The 20172-nt window shown below is 39.5% G+C and overlaps 1 protein-coding gene across 6 annotated transcripts in view; it reads right to left on the bottom strand.

Moving 5' to 3' along the window:
* The window catches only part of LOC121512562 (protein unc-13 homolog C), a 134687-nt gene that overhangs the window by 111421 nt on the left and 3094 nt on the right, over positions 1-20172 (bottom strand). For all 6 annotated transcript variants that reach the window (XR_005992124.1, XM_041791886.1, XM_041791903.1 and 3 more), the window contains exons 2-3: positions 12440-16717; positions 327-349 (exon numbers count right to left, since the gene is read on the bottom strand). Coding sequence is in view for 5 of the 6 variants with exons in the window: in XM_041791886.1 (XP_041647820.1) it covers positions 327-349; positions 12440-16526 (4110 nt within the window). In the remaining variant the exon portion in view is untranslated. The remainder of the gene's footprint in view (positions 1-326; positions 350-12439; positions 16718-20172) is intronic.

Raw genomic sequence — 20172 nt, 5'->3', positions numbered from 1 at the left:
GTGCTTCAGGCCAGTTTTGCTTATTGTGTAACACTCCCTCCTCACTAACCAAAATGTCCAGTTTGGAAAAACAAATCATTTTCTTAAAAGAGAGGAATAGAGGGATAACCAGCATAAAGTGACAGTAAAATGGCTTAAAGGCACATGCTGTATTCTCTTTCATACAAATAGATATCACTCCAATTATCAAGAGAAAAACAAACACAAACAATCAGAGGTACAGTCAGGTAAATACCACAACACAAAATATGTGTTTATGCAAACACATGCACGGGCAAAGAAATCACAAATGTCGAGGTGGTTGATGATAAACAATGACTTTAAACCTGTGTATCCAAAGCACTGCTGTCTGAAAGGAGAAAATGACAGGAAGGTAAACAGTTAGAAAAGATCAGCTCAGTGGAAAAGACACACACACATCAAAGACACTAATCTACTAGAAATGCCTGATGACACAATTCTGTTTTGCTAAACAATTTATGCAGAAATGTAGAGACAGTCAACAGGCGCCTCGGGGGAAGGGCTACTATATAAGACTGAACCCGAGCTTTTACACAACAGGAGGTTCTCAGCTGAGGGTTGAAAACTGGAGAGAATTCTGAGCACATACTACAGTTTAAATCAGTGAAGCACAAGTTGAAAAGTTGGGCCTTTGATAAACCTTTGATTACCTGGGTTCACACTCAAAGCTATGGAGGTATGGCACATTAGGTAAGCATAAGCGGTGGGTATCATATTGCCATTTTGAAGATGAACTGCAAGAGGGCAAGCCCTTTAAATAAACAAGACTGCAGAGGTGTAATTACTGTGCTATTGATCCATGGGTGATGAATGGCAGTATAATCATGATCTCATGTGCTACAAACAGAAAACAGCTGTTCACAAGAGAAAGCTCAAATTGCTGCTCTGATTAGAGAGACACCACTTTGTATGTTGTTGACATGGAGGTACTGCATCACTAATAAACCACAAGGCTTGGCAAATTAGACTCTCTTTAATTTTGTAAGTATCGCTTAAACCTTATTTTGCCTCTATGCAAAAACACTAATAAAACAATGAAAATTAAAATTCTTTCTATTAATTTACTAGCTGATTACCATCAATGTGCAAATGTTCCTTTTAGTGCCTCTTTGACAACACAATGCACAGACCTGTGAGGAGCTATTACTACAGGTGCTGTATGCAACATTTGATATTTAAATGTTTTTAGTATTGACAAAACCATGAGGATAATATTTTATATTATACATTTGAGCAGTTTATATCAAGGGTTTATAAATTATGGATGAAGTTGATTTCTGTAGTTCACATTTTCTTCCAAATACTGAAAATCTTGCCACTGAGTGATGTCACAGCAAAAGCTGCAAACACACTCAGAGCCACAGCCTTCACAGAAGAGCTAAGCTGCAAGGAGGTACCATGGACAGCGCTCGGCTAAGACACTTAAAGCCCATTCATACAAGACAGAGCCATCTCCTTTATGTAGAGTCTGCAGCTATACATTAATATCAAAACATGGGCTACAGTGTGATGTGAACTCTGTTTCACTGGCATGGTAAACCTGTTTAACGAAACTGTAACTGATTGGCAGGAAACCCGTGTGTGTCTATGTGTGCTCTCCTGCAGGCAACGTGTTGATGTATGATAAGCTGCAGTAAATCCTGCATTTCATTGCCAACACATGGTCATAGAAAGATGGATACAGCTCACCGAAGCAGAAAAACCTGCACATGGCTGATAGTAGAACTGGGACTGACCTCTGCCCCTGCATGCACAGGAACATTTGTTGCTATTTAGATATAACAGGGGGGAGATTTCCACAGAGACGCATTAAACACATGCTGTTGTGTGTATATATACATTTAGAGAAGGAGATTTTTTCTGAAATAATAATGACTGACTACTACAAGATCCAAGCTTTACTATTTTTAAACACTATGCACAATGACAAAGTAGGTCATGATAACAACCAAACACTGTGAGTGTGTGAGGGCACGAAGATATTTCCACAGAGATCAGAAAAAAAGGAGCAAATCAAGATAATGAAGAAGAGCACGAACTGTGACAGCAAATCAAAATCTCTACCCTCAATCTGAAGGTTAAAGTGTGGATGCTGGAGAGGCCTCAGGATTTGAACAAGTCCACAAAGTACAGCACAATGTTTACATTCTTGCGAAAAATTATAACCTTAAACTCTTATTTGGGGATTGGAGTGTTAAATGAAAGTGACCCTTAAAGCCAAATACAAGAAAAAATCTCAGATGACAATATATTTGATGTTTTGCACAAGTGATATGTCTATGAGATAAAAAAAAATGTATTCTCTCAGACATATCATGCTTTCTCCCCCAATATAATGACCTCATCAGAGTTGCATCTCCATATTTTAAAGACCTGGTGATTAGTAGAGCAACATTTCGATCTCAATATACTAATACAGTCCTATCAAATGTCATTGTTTTAGCATTGGCTTGAAATGAGTACCTATACAGTAGAAATGTTTATTATTCAACCAAACTCCAAGCATTAAGAGAAGTTTTGCACATCCCTCATGAAGCTTGTACTACAGAGCGGTAGAGAGGACCAGGACTAGAGCCTGACTGTTCAAGCAGAAAAAAATTGGGACATGGGGGTTGAGGCTGACGTGACTGCAGTTTGTGCAGATTTGACATGTGGTGTACGTAGTTCACTAGATTACAGTGCCACGAAGATCTCAGAACAGAGCACAGACTTAAGACCTAACAGGGAACACATCCTGATGAAAAACTAGTTGCGTGCCAACTGCTGGCCACTGCAATTGTGGCTATGTCAACTTTGCCTGCCTGTCATAACATAATGTTCAAGTCACAACACACTTACATCAAATATTGTCGGAGCAGAAAAGCCTTTGGGTGTCAACTTTAACACAAAGTTTTAAGACTCACTGGAGAAAACGAAGTCCATTCATGACTTACTTCAACTGTTAAACACTAAATTCAAAGCTTTGAAATCACATGTAATTGAGTATTCCTTATTATAATCGGTCATCATAGTGATATGCTGTCCCACTAGTAGAACCCACAGGGGCATCTAAAAAAAAAATTGAATTGTGAAAAGCTATTTTTTCCTGTGATTTATTTCAAGAAATGAAACTTCCATATATCCTAGAGTCACCATTAAAAAGTGAGATATTTCAACACTTTGTTTTGTTTCAATCTTGATGATTGTGCCTTACAGCTCACAAAAAATCTCAAAATAGTAGAATATCAAAAAACACCAATCCAAAACAAGGATTTACATTATAGAAATGTTAACCTTCTGGAAAATTCTGCTTATTCATACACTTAGTAATTAATTGGAGAGCCTTTTGCACAAGTTACTGCATCAATACTATGTGGTATGGAGCCATTCAGTCAGTGGCACTGCTGTGGTGTTATAAAGCTCTGGATGCTTGATAGCAGCCTTCAGCTCATCTGTATTGTTGAGTCTGGTGTCTCTTATCTTCCTCTTGACATTTTCCTGGAGTTTCTCTGCGGGGCACATGTCAGGCAAGCTGACTGGCCAATCAAACACAGTAATACTGTGGTCAGCAATACCAGTTTCTGGCAGTTTTAGCTTCACTGTGGGCAGGTGCCAAGTCCTGCTTGAAAAGAAAATTAGTATCTCCATAGAACTTCTCAGTAGATGGAAACAAGAAGTTCTCTAAAATCTCCTGGTAGACAGCTGACAGCTTTGACTCTGGACTTGATAAAGCACAGTGGACCAACAGCAGATGACATGGCACCTCAAACCATCACTTACTCTCCAAACTAAAAACACTGGACTCCAGGCACCTTGGATTCTGTGCCTCTCCAATCTTCCTCCAGACTCTTGGACCTTGATTTCCAAATTAAATGCCGAATTTACTTTCATCTGAAAACAGGACTTTTGACCACTGAGCAACAATCAAGTTCTTTTTCCCCTAAGCCCAGGTGAAACGCTTATGACATTGTCTGTTTCGAGACTGGCTCCACACCAGCAACACCATACATGTAGCCCATCTCCTGGGCCGATCAGTGTGTGGTGGCTCCTGATCCACTAAAACCAGCCTCAGTCCACACCTGTGAAGTTCACCCAAGCTCTTAAATCTTTTTTTTTTTTTTTTTTTTTTTTTTTTTTGGCAATCCTCTAAAGGCTGCCCTCATTCCTGTTGTTTGTGCACTTTTTCTTTCCACACTTTTCCCTTCCTTTCCATGAATATATTTTGATACAGAATTTGGAGACAAGCCTGGCCCTTCAATAATTACCCTCCTTGTGGAGGGTGTCAATGAATGTGAATAATAGTCAAGTCAGCAGTATTCCCCATGATTGTGGTTGTACTTACAGAGCAAGAGTGAGAGAATGAAGGCTCAGGATACCTTTGCAAATAGGACTTCTCCACAATATTCTAATTTTGGATTTTGTGAACTATAAGCTTTAATCATCAAGAATAAAACAAAGTAAGTCTTGAAATGTTTCACTTTGTATGATGAATCTAGAATATATGAAAATGTAACTTTCTGAAGTTGATAGCAGAGGGTTAAAGAGCTTTTACATTCAATTCTATTCTTTAAATACACCTGTATAAACAGTTGGAAATGAATTTTGGGAAACCTAGATGACAACACCATTACATCATTATTTGACAAGTTAAACTACCACTACAACAGAGATAATCCAACCTTTCCACTTATTTTCTTTAAAGACAACCATCTCTGAAAAGTTTTTAAGTGCTTTACATGACAAAAGCACTTGCAGCGTTAAGGTTACTTTAAAATCGGTTTAATCAACAGACAAATCTATTAGGCTAAATATCATTACCAACTGAACTTTTCTAAGGCTAAAATTAAGGAAAAATTAGACGCAAGTGCCCCCTCCTCGATATTTTACATGTTAACGTGTGTACATAAGAACAAGTCGGCGTTGGTCAAAGGGCTGCGGTTTGCTAACATCAATCAACAACAGCTAATGCTAACTCAGCCCTCCATCGAAGCACTTGCACAAACCACAGTCCCAGCGCCTAAAGGCGTTGGACTTACCAAACAGCCAGCGATAAAATCACAACAACTTCAAAGTAAGTTAGAGAGGCATCTTGTGCCGTTACCTGCGGGGCGATTCCCCGTCTTTCATGGAAACTAACCGCCCATCACCTGCTGCAGCATCTAGCTAGCATGGTTATGTCAGTTGTGGTTATGGAGCGCTCAACGGTAAATATGGATTATTAACGTCAGTCCTCGAGACCCTACACTGCTCTTGGCAAGACCAGGTAAGAAAAAACCCACTCGTTTAATGCCCGTTATAGACTTCGAAAGACTCACACTAAACTTGTATTTCTTATTGCTTCTTACAGACTGAAGGCAAACCTTTTAAAAGCCTGTTTCTTTTTATTCCTGAATTAGGCTATTGAGGTGTAATTTAAGGGAAGCTGAGTATCATAAGGGGAACTGGCACAGTACTTCACAAGTATTGCTTTATTTAAAGAGCATGCACATTTATATGTTTTTAATAGCTTAAAATATTTTATTAACTGCTGGGAAAGCTTGATACAGCTACAACTTATGTACTATCTAGTGAGATGGTCCACTATAGGCTATAGTTAGGCTAGTGAAGGTCCACTTAAGTTATGGTTTATGGGTATAAGCAGAAGGAGGTAAAATACTATTTTTATTGTCTCATACGAGCTACTGACCAGCTAAAGACCAGGTCATTTGTAATATCACAAATAAGCTACATAGTATAATAGACTAGTGATAAAAGAGGAGGATGAAGGGAATGTGTTTAGCATGAGGCTGTGGCCCTTCCAGCTTTGATGTGCTGTAATGTCATGGCTCAAAGTGAGATGTTAACATCATTGGTGCCTATGACACCAAACGGTTCAATGCTTGTCTCTCTGCAGACTCAAACAATACCACCAGCCCCGATCATTTCCTACTATAGAAGAAAACAACTGTTCCCCTTGGCTTATATTTTTTATGCTATGTCTACAGGCTCTGGCAGGCTGATGTCACTGGGTTTATTTAGTTCATTTCAACACAAAAATAGAACCCCTCCAGGATTTAACCAGCAATGAAGCATTGGGGTAAAATGGGTTATCAGCTCTTATCCAAAGCAGATACATTTATTTTGTTCTTTTGAAGTGAGGATTAAATTCTTTACATAGAGGCATATCGCTGTGAGTGCCCATGTAACTGCTACATTATAATATCGGAAGTTTAGGGGTAAAAAAACAAGCATGATGTCAACAAGAAGGATTTGGCATTTAAGCAGTCAGAAAGTGCGGAGTTGTAAGTGTCAACTGAAAGGCAAATGTTTGGCAATGAGCACTGGGATGAACTGTTTTCCCTGTTTGCCCCAGTCAGATGAAAACAATGATATTGAATCTGCTTGGTGCCATGGATTGGATGGTATTGCCTAAAACAACAAAGGGACTCCGGTTCCCTGTATCTGCATTTTTTATACCCTCACTTTCTCAAGTAATGGTGCACTAAGCATAAAGAGGGTCTACCTCTTCGTCTTCCCCAGGAGGAAGCAGCAAACTTCACTAGCAAGCAGACCTCTATAAATATTCCAAGCAAGGCTGACCTGGTTACAAAATGCCCTTGGGAGTGTGAATTAGCATCTGAATACAGACGCTGCTGTAGCCAGTTGAAGACAGGCCTGGCAGGAGTGGCAGTACTGCTGAGACTCCCTTCACAGCTCCAACATAGACCAGCCAGCACGCTTCAGAGCATGAGCATGATGAGCATGCATCAGCTACAGGAGATGAAGGCACAAAGCTAATGAGGGGGGATGCGAGAGTATCTCTGTCTGTAATACCATGTATGGCTACATCTTAAGCAGTAGTGTGGTGAATTTAACAACTTTATACAATGAATGCTTTTTATTTTCACTGTTCTTAACTTGAGGTGTTAATTATTAATTAACAAAAATAATTGTCTTTTTAACTTAACACTGTGCATCCAGTTAAACAAGTTATCTTCATTATTTTCAATTACCTCTCATCATAGGGATATATGCCTTTTTGGGGTTTAAGTTTGAGGAATTTTGCACCAAAATGATTCTTTTTAATAAAAAAAGACAACCTATGTTATTGTTACATTTTTTAGACGACTACTTAAACGCACACAGTATGTCAAATTCTGCCACCAGGGGGCTCTCAACCAAAACAATAACACAACAACAAGTACAGGCTAGTGCTGCTTAGATGAGTGGACAAAAAAATCTCTAGAAAGAATTCAAAGATACTGAATGCTCAAAAGTATGTTGAGAGAATAACATGGTAAACTCAAGCTCAATAAGCCACAGCACATGGGAATACTGACCTTAATTTAACATTATTGAATAATATCACAGTGTCCAACTAAAGACTTGTCCATATTCTATACCGCTTATCCCATTGGGGGTCATGGGGGGGCCATAGCCTATCCCAGATGGCATTGGACAAGAGGTGGGGTACACCCTGGACTGATCGCCAGTCAGTCACAGGGCTGACATATAGAAACAGACAACCAAGCAAGTTCAGATTCACACGACAAATTTAGAGTCACCAGTGAACCTAACGAGAATGTCTTTGTTATTTGGAGGAAGCCGGAGTACCCAGAGAGAACCAACGCGTGCACGGTGAGAACATGCAAACTCCACACAGAAAGGCCCTGACCGGAAAGCTGTGAGGCAACAGCACTAACCACTGTGCCACTGTGCAGCCCAACTTCAGACTTCTAGGAGTTAACTCCTCTGTTGTTCCCAGCAGCTAAATGCATAACAATGGATCTCATGCATCAAACATGAACACAAAGTACATGGTCAGTTTTAAACAGGGGTGGAAAGTAACTAATTACATTTACACAAATTACTGTAATTGAGTAGCTTTTCTGTGTACTCATACTTTTTACTTTTACTTTCACTTAAGTATATTTTGAGTGAAGTATTGTACTTAGTTACATTTTAAAAGCATTGAGTACTAACTAAAAACAATAAATACTAAAAGCCACAACAAGGAGGTCCAAGCCTTCTGCCAATAACATAAAAATGAACAATCATTTGGCTTTCACAACACATGACGGTCAGTACCTGCACATAACAAGAGAATGATTCCATTTTTCTTTCCAAAACAGTTGTTGCATTGTATTTTAGGTTAGGTCAGGACTTATAATAAATAACTGGTTAGAGGTCATATTTTCTTATTGTTGTTGTTACTGCAAATTAAGGCCAGGTCATATTTCACTTTCAAAGCCCCTTGGGTATCAAAAGTAGCTACTCAGTACTTTGAGTAAATTTTAAACAACTTACTTTTTACTTTTACTTAAGTAGATTTAGAGACCAGTACTTTTACTTCTACTCAAGTAAATTTTAACCAGAGTAACTGCACTTTTACTTGAATACAGTAGTCTGTTACTTTTTCCACCTCTGGTTTTAAACCACTTAAAGATCATTCCTGGATCCTTTACACTTAAAGCATAGCCTATAATTTCAACCTCACATGGGGGAAATAAAAACCCACAGAAACATCCCTTTCCCCAAAGAGGGCTTAAAGTAGGATGATACAAAACAGGAGAGAATAAATACAGTTACAGAATTACACTACAGATTACTGGGAGATGTCAAGTCTACGGTGAGAGCATACTTGAAGATGAGAGAGCCTTTTAGTATTTTACTCACAATAATGGCTTTCGAAGAAAGGATGTGAATTATTTCTAAGAGAACCTCATCCTTCTGTTGTCTGAGTGTCTCTGTTGTAAACAATCCAATGTGGTCTTTAGCTGGGGGGCGGCTCTCTGCAATGGCAGTGTGCTTGGCCAACAAGTGGTATAGGATTTTTAAGACTCTAGGAGTCCGAGTAACTCAGTTTACATCGACAGTAAGTGGGAATAACTTAAAGTGGGGGTATTATGCCTTTTTTCAAGGCTTTACACCATCTCTCTGATACCCACGTAGTAGCTTTACATGGTTTACAGCTCAAAAAACTCCTCATGTTTCTCACACTGGTGTCCTGAAAAATCCTTATTTTAATCTCCGTCTGAAATGCTTCGTTTTCGCTGCTGTCTCTTTAACACCATTTTTGCAGATATTTCACATTTCAATATTTACAAATTAAATTTTACCCATACCAATATAGATACCAGTATTATAATGTAAACATCAGCCCTTAAAACACAAAAATCAAAGTTTGAGGATGGACGAATTAACCAATTTCAGTCCTTAAAACAGACTTCAAAGTGTAAGGAAATATGATGAATTAAGAAAAAGCCTTGCTGGAACTCATAGGTCTGCTGGCCCAGCCTAAAACTCCAACTAACCTATTTTTTTGTAAAATCTATTTAAATCTATTTACAGATTTTTTTAGCCAAAATATCTGTTGTAAAGATCGGCAGCAATGTTCATATCTGCCGATATCTGCATTCCAGGTGCAGTATATCTGCTTCAGCACACTGTGGTTTCTAAGTATCTGTGCCCCCCAGAGCATGAACGACCATTCTATCCCTAGAGTGAACTACGCTCACGTTCTCATTCATGGCTTGAAAATTAAACCATTCCGTTCTTTGCTCACCATACGGGCACATCCAGACACAACTCTGCCCATAATACCTCACTCCCCTTGACAAAACGTTTGTCACTGTTCTGATTGAGAGCTCATATCTTACAGAATTAATAGTCCGTTTATTCAAGTGAGCTAGGACACTAACTTTCTAAAATTAAGGCAAATACAAATATTTGTTTTGATCTAGCATCTGTGAAAATTAGACGGATTAATGTTGGTAAATTCATTGTTAATGTAGTTGGATAAATTAGGTCAATCTTCTTAACTAACTGCTGTGTGCTGTTGCCATTTTGTAGTCATCCACAAAAATTTATTTTCTGGTCATCTCTGAACTAGACGGTCAAGGTCATCTAGCTACTGTGGTCTTATGTAGAGCAAACAAAGTGATATCCCTATTTTTGCTCAGTTTGCTGTGTCAGGGAAGTGTGAATGTGTATGAAACGGATTAGTTACTGATGGACACTTTCTATGGCATCCTTTGCCATAAGTTTATGATTGTGGTGTGAATGAGTGTGACCTGCAATGTAAAAGGTGCTTTGAATAGTTAGACAACTAGAAAAGTGCACAAGTCCATTTACCATTTGTGTTTTTAGTTACTCATATTTCAACTCCTTTTCTCGGCCTGACCAACCCTGTGATTTTTATCCTTCTAGAAGTGGCAATGAGATCTGAACTTGCATGATTTTTTTAATAAAACAAAAAAAAAAACACTAAAAGATTATCAGATACTTCAGACAAGGCAATTAACAGTTTCATTGAAGGTTGGGAAAAAAACAGCCCAAGGCAATGAGTAAGGCAATTGGCCACAAATTTGCTTTTGGAGTCATATGCCCAGAGTCTACTGCAGGCCTCACCTAACACACTTTTCAGTATTTAGATGTGAGTCAATCAGTCAATGAGTCAGACTGTCAGATTGACTCATTACTCATTTTCCTGTTAGCCATGCAGTAGAAAAGTATGGGAACTGCTGTTGAAATGGAGTCATCAATCACTAAATCTAAATGTCCAAAAAGTCCAAATAAACTTGAGGTGATTTACATTTATGTTGCCATTACATAAATTATCCAGCAGGGAGCACTGATACTGTTTTTGGACATGTTTATATGAGCATGTACATATCATAGTCCTTTTACATATGTACCTTTTTCAAGTTCTTTGGACTAAAACAAGTTGTTTTTCCTTCTTAACTTTAAAAATTTCAGTATCATAAATAACCTTAGAAATCTGTAAAAAGTTGTTAGGACCCCACGCTATGTCTATATTAGCACTGTATGCATGAATAGTACTTATTTTGGAAGTTAACAGAATAATATAATTCCATTTATGTCATACATGGTCCTATGGTTATAACTAAATAAGTTTAATACCACCTCTGTCTTTCCTACTGATAATTCTTTTGAGCTGCTCATTGTTTGTCTTTTAAGGTTGTTATGCATGGCCACCAATAACCATATGACAGAGAAGAAATAACAGTAACAGCACTGAATTTATTCTCTGCAGGATGTTTGCTAAATGTGACCACTGAAAAGGTTTGTGCACAAATTTGTCACACAGCCGTCATCAGGTGTAGCCTGTATTCCCTGAACTACAGTACCTACCACACTGTGAGTGCCACATTTGCAGCTACAGTACATATGTAGGTCAAACACTTTTCATTTTAAGTAAGAGTGGAAATTCCCTGGTCTCTTTTCTCACTCTAGTTGAACTCTACATTTCTTCAATGAAACAATCCAAACCCCTTTAATAACCATGCTGATTTTAAATTGCATCCTCTTTTTAACCAAAGTAAGCCTTGCCCCAGCAGCCATTTGGTATTTGGATTAAGGTCAACGTCCTCATTGAGGCAAATGTGTGATACAAATGAGTGCATTGACATAATTTTCCCCTGCTTGTAGCAAATAGAATATATCTCATTTAAAACACAGTGCAGACTTCAGTGGCAAACTGGGCATTGTCAGTGGTAGGTCAGTATGAACAGACCTCATATTCACATCAGCTTTAACTGTCTGTCCCCTGGATGACACCCAGCAATCTACTGTAGTCATGTCTGAATTCACTGTGAAGAATCGATGGTAGTTTTAAAGACCAGCTGTACTGTTACTTCTAAGGCATTTTAAATTTTAATGAAAACTTCTAAAAGACATATTTGAAAGTCCTAATCCTTGAGACATAGTCCATTACAAGAGAATGTAGCAGAATACCATGGGAATACAAATACAGAGGCAAAGCATGCGGTGAAACTACCTTCAACCTTCAGACAGAGATCTTCCTGCAGTTTTCAGCTTGAATCATCAATTCATGTGGGATTCACTAACAAGTTCTTTGAGGAGACCAAAGTCTTGGAGTTTTTAAGTCTAACAAACTTTAAACACCAAGTTCAAGAGTTGGTCATTGCTCTACCACATGGATAAAAGTTGTTCAATAGGATTTCGACATCCAGTAAGATAACTGCTGAAACCCTTGATGTTTAGAACAAACCAATGTTTCAAAATGGTTTATCTAGCCAGTTTAGATAGCAAACGCCCATTTGAATTCCCCCTGTATTATTTTTCCAAGAGCTAACTGCATTGATTTATGTTCATTTGCATGGGTTGTCTTTGGCTGATGTACATTTCAGTACTGTACAAAATTTATTAGGAGGTGCATGAAACTTTTGATCAAGTCATGACGCACTTTTCCTGAAAAAGGCGCAAACTGGATCAAAATTCCACCAGCAACAGATTAAAAAACAGTTACCTTAGAAATGTTGACTAATTTGACAAATAAATAGCATATTAGTTGTAAGGTTTTTGTGCTAATGTGCTCTAACAAATTGCTGACATTTTAAGACGTGGTACAGAAACATTTGAAAACAATTCAAGATCATATTGACACTGTGATAAACAAATAGAAAATGAGTCGTACCCCCTGCCAGGATCTGTTGTTCCAATTCAGCCATCTGCTTCCTGTAGGCCCTTAGTGCTGCCTCCTTGAATGTGGGCCTGACTCGTTTCTTGGGTGGGGCCTCCGTGGGCTTCTCTTCTGCAATATTTTTGTTTTCATCCTCTTGTTGCTGTTCTGCTTTTTCCACCACCTCAACAGCCTCCTCTACTATCTCTTCAACCTCCTCTAACTCTTCAACCCCTTCCATCTCCTCTGTCACATCATTGTCCTCAGTCTCATCTGGTTCCTCTACATCTACATACTCCACCATTGCATCATATTCAGCTGTGTCTTCAGTAAGTTGGGTTTCATAGTCCTCACTGTATTCTTCATCATACTGCTCATCCAAACTGCAGTCATACTCCAGAACACGTGCCTCTTTAGCTGTCTCAAAGTCCTCTGTGGCCTCCAATTCTTGAGAGGCCTCAAAATCCTGAGAGGCATCATTGTCTTGAGAGGCCTCAATGTCATCAGACACATCATAGTCCTGAGAAGTCTCACACTCCTGCACATGCTCCTCTGTCACCTCTGTCTCCTCTGTCTCACAGACATTAGTCCGGTTCTCCAAGTTTGCCAGTACTTGCTCCATCACTTCGACATAGTGGGTCTCATTATCCACAGGTTGTTCTACAGGTTCAGCCTCTGCAGCTGGTTTCTCTTCCTCTGCCTTGTGGAAGACAGGCTCTGTGCCTGCATCTGAGTCTGCTGCAGGACTAGAGTTAGTTGTACCAGAGGTTGACATTGTGCGGAAACGTCCCATGAAGGAGGATGAGGAGTTGGTGGGCTCTTCTGGAGGGGGAGCAGGGGGACCCTGAGAGCCAGACTTCCACACAACCTCAAGAGCTGACTTAGCTCTTTGGAGTGTAGAACCAAATCCGAAACCAAAGGACTTCTCACTCAGATCAATGCTGAGCCGACTGCTCCAAGACTTGGGAACCTCTTCAACTTTCTCTGTTCGAATCTCACTCTGACTGCGATACATAGATGAAGACTTATTCTGGGTTTGGTGAAAGCTGTGATTAACATCCAGTTCAGGGAACTTTTCTTTCGGAACTGTTTTCGGGGCTTCCTTAGGGGCCTCCTTAGAAGCTACTTTGGTGGCTACCCTAGGGGCTTCTGTTGGGGCAACTTTGGGGGTCTCTTTTTGTGCCACCACAGGGCCCTCCCTAGGTGGTCCTTTCTGGGTTTCTTTAGGTGGAAGCTTAGAAACTTCTTTAGCAGGTACTTTACCAATCTCCTTGGGTGCTACTACCTTAGGTATCTCTTTTGGAACATCTTTTGAGGATGGTTTTGAAGTTTCCTTTGAAACCTCAGCTGCAGCTACTTTCACACCTTCTTTAGGTGCAACTTGTGGTAGGTCTTTAGCAGTGGCTTTAGGGGACTCTTTAGGGGATTCTTTAGGTGACTCTTTAGGGGTTGAGATTGGGCTCTCGATTGGGGTAATTTTTGGGCTCTCTTTGGGTGACTCTTTAGGACTTTCTTTAGGAGTCATAACTGGGCTATCTTTTGGTGTCACCTTAGGGGTGACTTTAGTAGCCTCAGCAGGTGCTGCCTTAGGTGTCACTTTAGGTACTTCTTTGACAGTGGGTTTTGGGGCAACTTTTGGTGGGACTTTAGAGCTGTCTTTAGGGAGCACTTGAGGGGATTCTTTAACTGTTGTCTGAATCTCCTTTGGTAATTCTTTTGGAGCAGCTTTAGAAGTCACTTTAGGTAAAACCTTGGCAGATACCTTTGAGCTTTCTTTTGGCAAAGGTTTGGTGGTTTCTTCTTTCTGAGCCAATTTGGTTTGTTTTTGTGTCACTTTAGCGGCAGCTTTAGGGGCATCTTTAGAAGTGGCTTTTGTACTTTCTTTTGCCGTCATCTTGCATCCCTCTTTTGACTGCCGGGCAGAAGACTTGATGACAACCTCCCTTTCTGTGATGGGAGGGATTATATGAGTGGTAATAGGTGGTAGGGAAGCTTCTCTGTCAAGCATCATGAATTCCTCATCTCCTTCAAATTGTAAGTCCACTTCTTGACATTTAGTGATGTTCTCTGGAAAACCAGGAATGGTTGATGGGTCAAAGGGACTGCTTACCTCTATAGAAGCTTCTAAACCAGAGTCGGCACCTTGCTCCAGGTGATGCCAGTCTTTCCATGGTGACAGGTCACCTTGCAGTGAGACCTGTGAGCCACTGTAATGGCTTCTGTCACCAGACATGCAGACAAGTCCATTGCTCACACCACTGTCAATAGTTTCTGTTGTCTCAACCTCGTTATGTTCAAAGGTTTGATTCTCATGACCTATTGTGTGACTGGGGCTAGCATACCAGGAGGAAGCCATGTCTTCTTGTTTTCTCTGCCACAGTTCCTGATCTGAAGAAGACAGCAGGGAGCAGCCATTAGCCCGTGTAAAGTACTGACTCTCGGAAAAGTCCTCTGAGTATGACTGGCAAAGTTTTGAGCAGTCAGACTCTGAACGGCTCAGTTTAGGGGTGGAATAGTCACTCTGGGAAAGCCAACCAGGGGTCAAATCAGAGTAATATGCCTTTGCATGCTTGTCTGGGTCATAGTAAGAGTCATCAGCATAGTGAACTGTGCCTGAGTAGCCTGCTTCCTCTCCTGACCGGCTATGGTCATGGGATCGCCTCTTCTCTGATTTGCTTTTGTGAACAGGCTTTGAAATCACCATTGCATATTTATTTCTGCTTAATTCATCTAATTCTTTATCACTGTCCATTGAGTCCCAGTCATCGCTCTCCACCACTTTCTCCTTTCCTGAGACCTTTATATCCATGCTTTCGTAAGTTTGTGAGGAAGACATTGTTTTGTCTTTTCTCTCTTTTCCATCATGAGTTAAGCTATCAGTAGAGACTGTAATACCAGTTCCTTTAAGTTTATAGCATTTTTTCAAGACTACATCCCTATCTTGAGCTGTTGCAAAAATAACAATTATTGGACGAGGTTTTGCATTGGAACATTCTCGCTGTTGTCCTAACCTATGAGCAAGCTCAATTTTAATTGTTTTATGGGCGTCAATGAAACCCATTTTGTCCTTCAATATTTTGTATATTAGACTTTCTGTTTTCTCTGACCTTTCCTCAGGAACATTGAGGAATCGTAAGGTTGAGTTATTGGCCTGGTGGCTAATTTGTTTTATGTAGTCATGAATGTCACGCGTTTCCCTTCTTGACTGGACAAATCCAGAGCGAAGCTGCTCAATCTCACTCTGAACTACCTCTACACTGCTGGAGATCTCATCAATAGAGCTTTTAAGAGCATTTACATGGCCACGTAGCTCAGACAGTTCTGTCTCTATCTGACTGATCCCCTGAAGCTCCTTGAAAATCATCTCCATGACATCCTGGGTTTGACTGATGCAGCCTGTGGAGGAGGAGCCAGGCTCCAGGGTTGAGCTCTTTTGCTGCCGGCCAGCACGATCCAAGGACTTGCTCCGGATACCAAGCGTTTTCCTCCAATTGCTCACCTCCGAGTCTGAAGAGACACACTCCTGACTCTTTTTCCATTTTCTTAACTTCCGTAGAGCTCCCAGCCGAAGCGTGTGAAGACTGGACCGTTCCACTCGTTCACCCTCAGAGCTGCCATCAGAGGGAGCCAAACTGATGAGGCTCTTTCTATTTCGTCTTACTGGCATAGTGTGTGATTTATGCTCATCCAGTCTTCTGACAGGTTTTGTCTCACTCAAGGAGTCAGAGTAGCTACTATCAATAGAAAGAACCTCAGGAAAGATGCTTTCATTATTGTTTAAAAAAAGAGAGTTTTTGGGAAGTCCATTTGCTATAGCCACACGATAACTGAAAGTGGGTGACAGAGATGAGCAGTCGTTCTTTCCGTCGTCGTCTTCAAGCGATATGTTACGTGCCGAAGAGCATTTGGAAATCTTTTTAACTGTAGTCTTCAGTGTGGTAGAAATAGTTGGATTGTGTGCTTGCAAATCAGTGGTCAATTTGGGCTCTTTATTTTCGCTTCTCTCTTTCTTCTTGATTGGTTTTGCCAATTTCTTTGTAAACATTCCTTTGCAAATCTTTTGAATGTAGGATGATATAGTCTTTATTAGGGCAGAAACCATGGATGGTAATCCTGTGAACTGTTTTTTATCATCTAGTGAAAGAAGTCGGCTGAGAATACAGCGATGGTGAGCAAAGCACAATCAGCCTGTGCTTGACAGCAGGAACGCAGCTCACAATCACCAATCACGGTTTGCGTAGTCAGTAATATCTTTTGAATGCAGAGGCCTTCCTTTAGAAATGGAACATCTCCCTGAAAAACAACAACAGAAAAGAGACAATTACTTACTTGTAGATCTCCATGTCACATTAAAACACAAGAAGAACAGTCACATTTTTGCCTCGCATTTACAGAGAAAGTGCATTGCCTGTTGCATCATGATCATATGCCATGTCAGAAGTCTTCCATCTATAAATGTGTTACTGACATATTAGGAAAGCAAAATGACATTTTAAAAGTCTAAATTCTCAAGGATTGTATTAAAGTGAATAAGCAGTGATTTCTCACTTGGTATATGTACCAAAACCTGGCTATAATGCACATGCTGTCTCACCATTTTGTTGCAGTAGGATGAAGCTCAAGCTAGCGGCCTGCTACTCTTCTACTCTTAATTGATGCCACCTTAATGATGAAGAGAAATCTTTGTGGATTTGTTTTGGACTTGTAATGTTTTTTGCACACTTAGGTATAGAGCAAAACAACAAGAACAACAGCTGTTACCACCAGTAAAAGCTTTCTGTCTGTTTTGTATTCTTTATCATAATCATAATATTGGAAACTGTTATCACACACAGCTTATTTTATATATCTTCCAGGCCTGTTTCAGATGTGGAAATAAAGAATTAATAAGGAAGACAAGGACTTAAAAGCCAAAGAATGTGAGAGGATTGTGTCTTCACTGATATGCGTGTGAGTATGGGGGAGGCTGGGGGTTGAGGCTAATCAGTTGCATGTTTGTATGACTGTGTGTGCAGTCATGTATGTGTGTGTGTCAGTCAAGGTCAATGGACCCACTAGCAACATTGATGTATCCAGCTACTTCAGCAGGAGCTGGCCAATTATTCTAATTGCTTCAGTGCTACAATGTTCTTGTCAGAACCACAGGGAAAATTAAACCAAACCTATACTAATGGTCAACACTGGATCCATGATAAATACATAGAGGTACCCCATGTGTGCAGTAGTGACAACACATTTTTAAATCACATTCAAACAAACAAATGAAAAATGAATCCATCTGCTGGCTATGAAAGATGTGGGCATAATCACACATTCAATTTTGAGTGTAATAACCTATACTGTCATTTAATGTCCCAATTAGTTTAATTGGAATGGCTCAGTACCTGAACCATTCATGTATCATAGGGCATATGTGCAGCAGACTATATAATTACAAATAAGACAATATGGCAACCTTCTGAGGCTCATGGAAAGGGGGGCAGAGATTCTAGATTACTGCCACGTATTCTGAATAGCTTTAAGATTTTTTTTTCCAGTAGAGTGGAACAGGCCAACTGGGTCTAAAGAGGGATGTTTTTTGTGCAGAGAATCTGACAGCTGCTTCACATTAGTTCTGGTGTTTAGAACAGTCTCATGACCACAGAGACATGCTTACTTCAAATGAGCTGTGAAACACAGTATCACAGTTTGCTTTTATTGCTGGGCTCTGAAGAGGAGTTGGGCATTAGCAAATAGAGCTAAAAGCTAGGTCCGCGACATAGATGCAACTTGGCACCATGCAGTAAATCCTGAAGCTTAGTAAAATTTTAAGGGCTTGGTGCATGTCGGGGCTAATACCACTTATACAAGGAAATATTAAACATGTATTATCATATGTAACACTTAAAAGTCCTGTGTCCTAGTGCCAACTGTAATGGATGAGCTGTAGATAATTCACTGCACTCACTAAATCTTTAAATTTAGCTCTAAGTCAATTCAAATGAAATGCATATAAATTCTATGCAGTACTGTTAATTTAAAGTCACGTTTGTGTGGTACTGGGTTGTGATAATAATAGGAAAGAAGCATCATAATTTGTCATCATCAGAAAGAATGACAAGAGAGTAGGTAAGCACTTCAACATTTGTTGTTATGAGGAGGTTCATGACTCAGCTCTCTTGCTGGCTGGAGTCAAGCCAAGTGCAGACTTTTGCCACATGATGGGTCACGACCCAACATTGTCCCCCCCATAAATAAATCTCATCAGATATTGTCTAAATATGTCCTGACATTGCCTCAATGACTTTCACTGACATTTTTAGCACACTTATGAATCCAAACTACTATCTGCATACAAAAATATGAGTTATCACTGTTGAACCACACTTGACTTGTTTGAATCAGTGAGCAGCTGAGGGTTAAGTGCTTTGCTCAAGGGCATTTGTAGAGCGGTGGTTTAATCCACTATTCCAGCAGGTGAAGTAAATAAGTCCTTTTTATTTTGAAAATACTTTTTTCTTTTTTGGGAGGTGGTTTGGAATTATTCAGTAGTTAATTCTTAACAAACCCTAATAACTCATCCAGAAGTCTAATGAGTATTTGTCCCCATAAGTGATTCCTAATACAGTGGCATGTTAAAAAACATTAAATCTTATTAACATACTCAGGAAAATTATACAGTATATTATAAGAACACTTTTGTTTAAGTATGGAACAAAAACTAAGGTGAAAATAAATCACAATGGATTAAATCAAATAAAAATTTAAAGGTTTTATGAAATCAAAGCTGAGCTAGACATTTTAAGGAATGTGTGGATTATAAAAACCTCTCATAACCTCTTTCAGCCATAGACGAAAATAACACATGTATGCTATCAATATTAAAAGGAGCTGAGTTCTTAATGCTGGTCTTTTGTAGCGGCACCATGGCTCTGAAGCCAGGCTTGCCTATTTAATGTCAGTGCTGAAAAAGAATAATTTCTCAGTCTTCTTTTGGGTCAGCAAAGCTGGGTCATCCTCAGATTTGACTGCCTCTTCTCTATGAGCAGACAAACTTCAGTTGCTTGTTGCAAATGTGGGGTTGATGCACTCGAGGGAGGCTGTCCCTGGATATGAATGTGCACTTTCTCTTAAAGGTTCAGAAGTGTGTCACTAACTCAGGCTGGAAGTATTTTCTTGGTTTTAGGTCTAAGGCAGAATGCTGAATAGATGCCACACATAATCTCACAAAAACAAGTCATCTGGCACACTGCAAAGATATTAAAATTCTTCAAGGTATGAAGTGAAAAAACTTTAAGAGGCAAACATATAAGCATGGTGTTATGAAAAAAACAGCATGCTGCAGCTTAAGCAGGATGTTGCGAGACTCTGGCTTTCAGCCAAGCAAATAATGATAGTGGTGTGGTTTTAGAAAGGAAGGAAAGATAAAAGAGGAATATTGCATTATTTATGGCCGCAAATGAAAAGACAATACTAGGCTCCAACAACCAAAGTTTATATGGTTCAATTTTCATGTAAATAGTTATTTAACTCATTATTTTTTAAAATGCAAATTCAGAATTTCATCAAATGTCAAATTGTTGCATATATCAGATCTTTTTATTTAAATCTGCTTTGCTGTTGGGTGTGAGGTCCCTGGTGCAGATAATTTGAATTCAAAGGTTGCATCAACTTCACATCTATTAAGCAATAAGTTTCTGTATTTATTCATTGATCGTGCCACCCTGGTATCCTGTATGTGTCTGAATTCATTATAACTTATCTACTCA

The sequence above is a fragment of the Cheilinus undulatus genome, linkage group 1 (genome assembly GCF_018320785.1).
Source record: "Cheilinus undulatus linkage group 1, ASM1832078v1, whole genome shotgun sequence".
NCBI classification, from domain to species: domain Eukaryota; kingdom Metazoa; phylum Chordata; class Actinopteri; order Labriformes; family Labridae; genus Cheilinus; species Cheilinus undulatus.
This window is presented reverse-complemented; position numbering and strand designations above follow the sequence as displayed.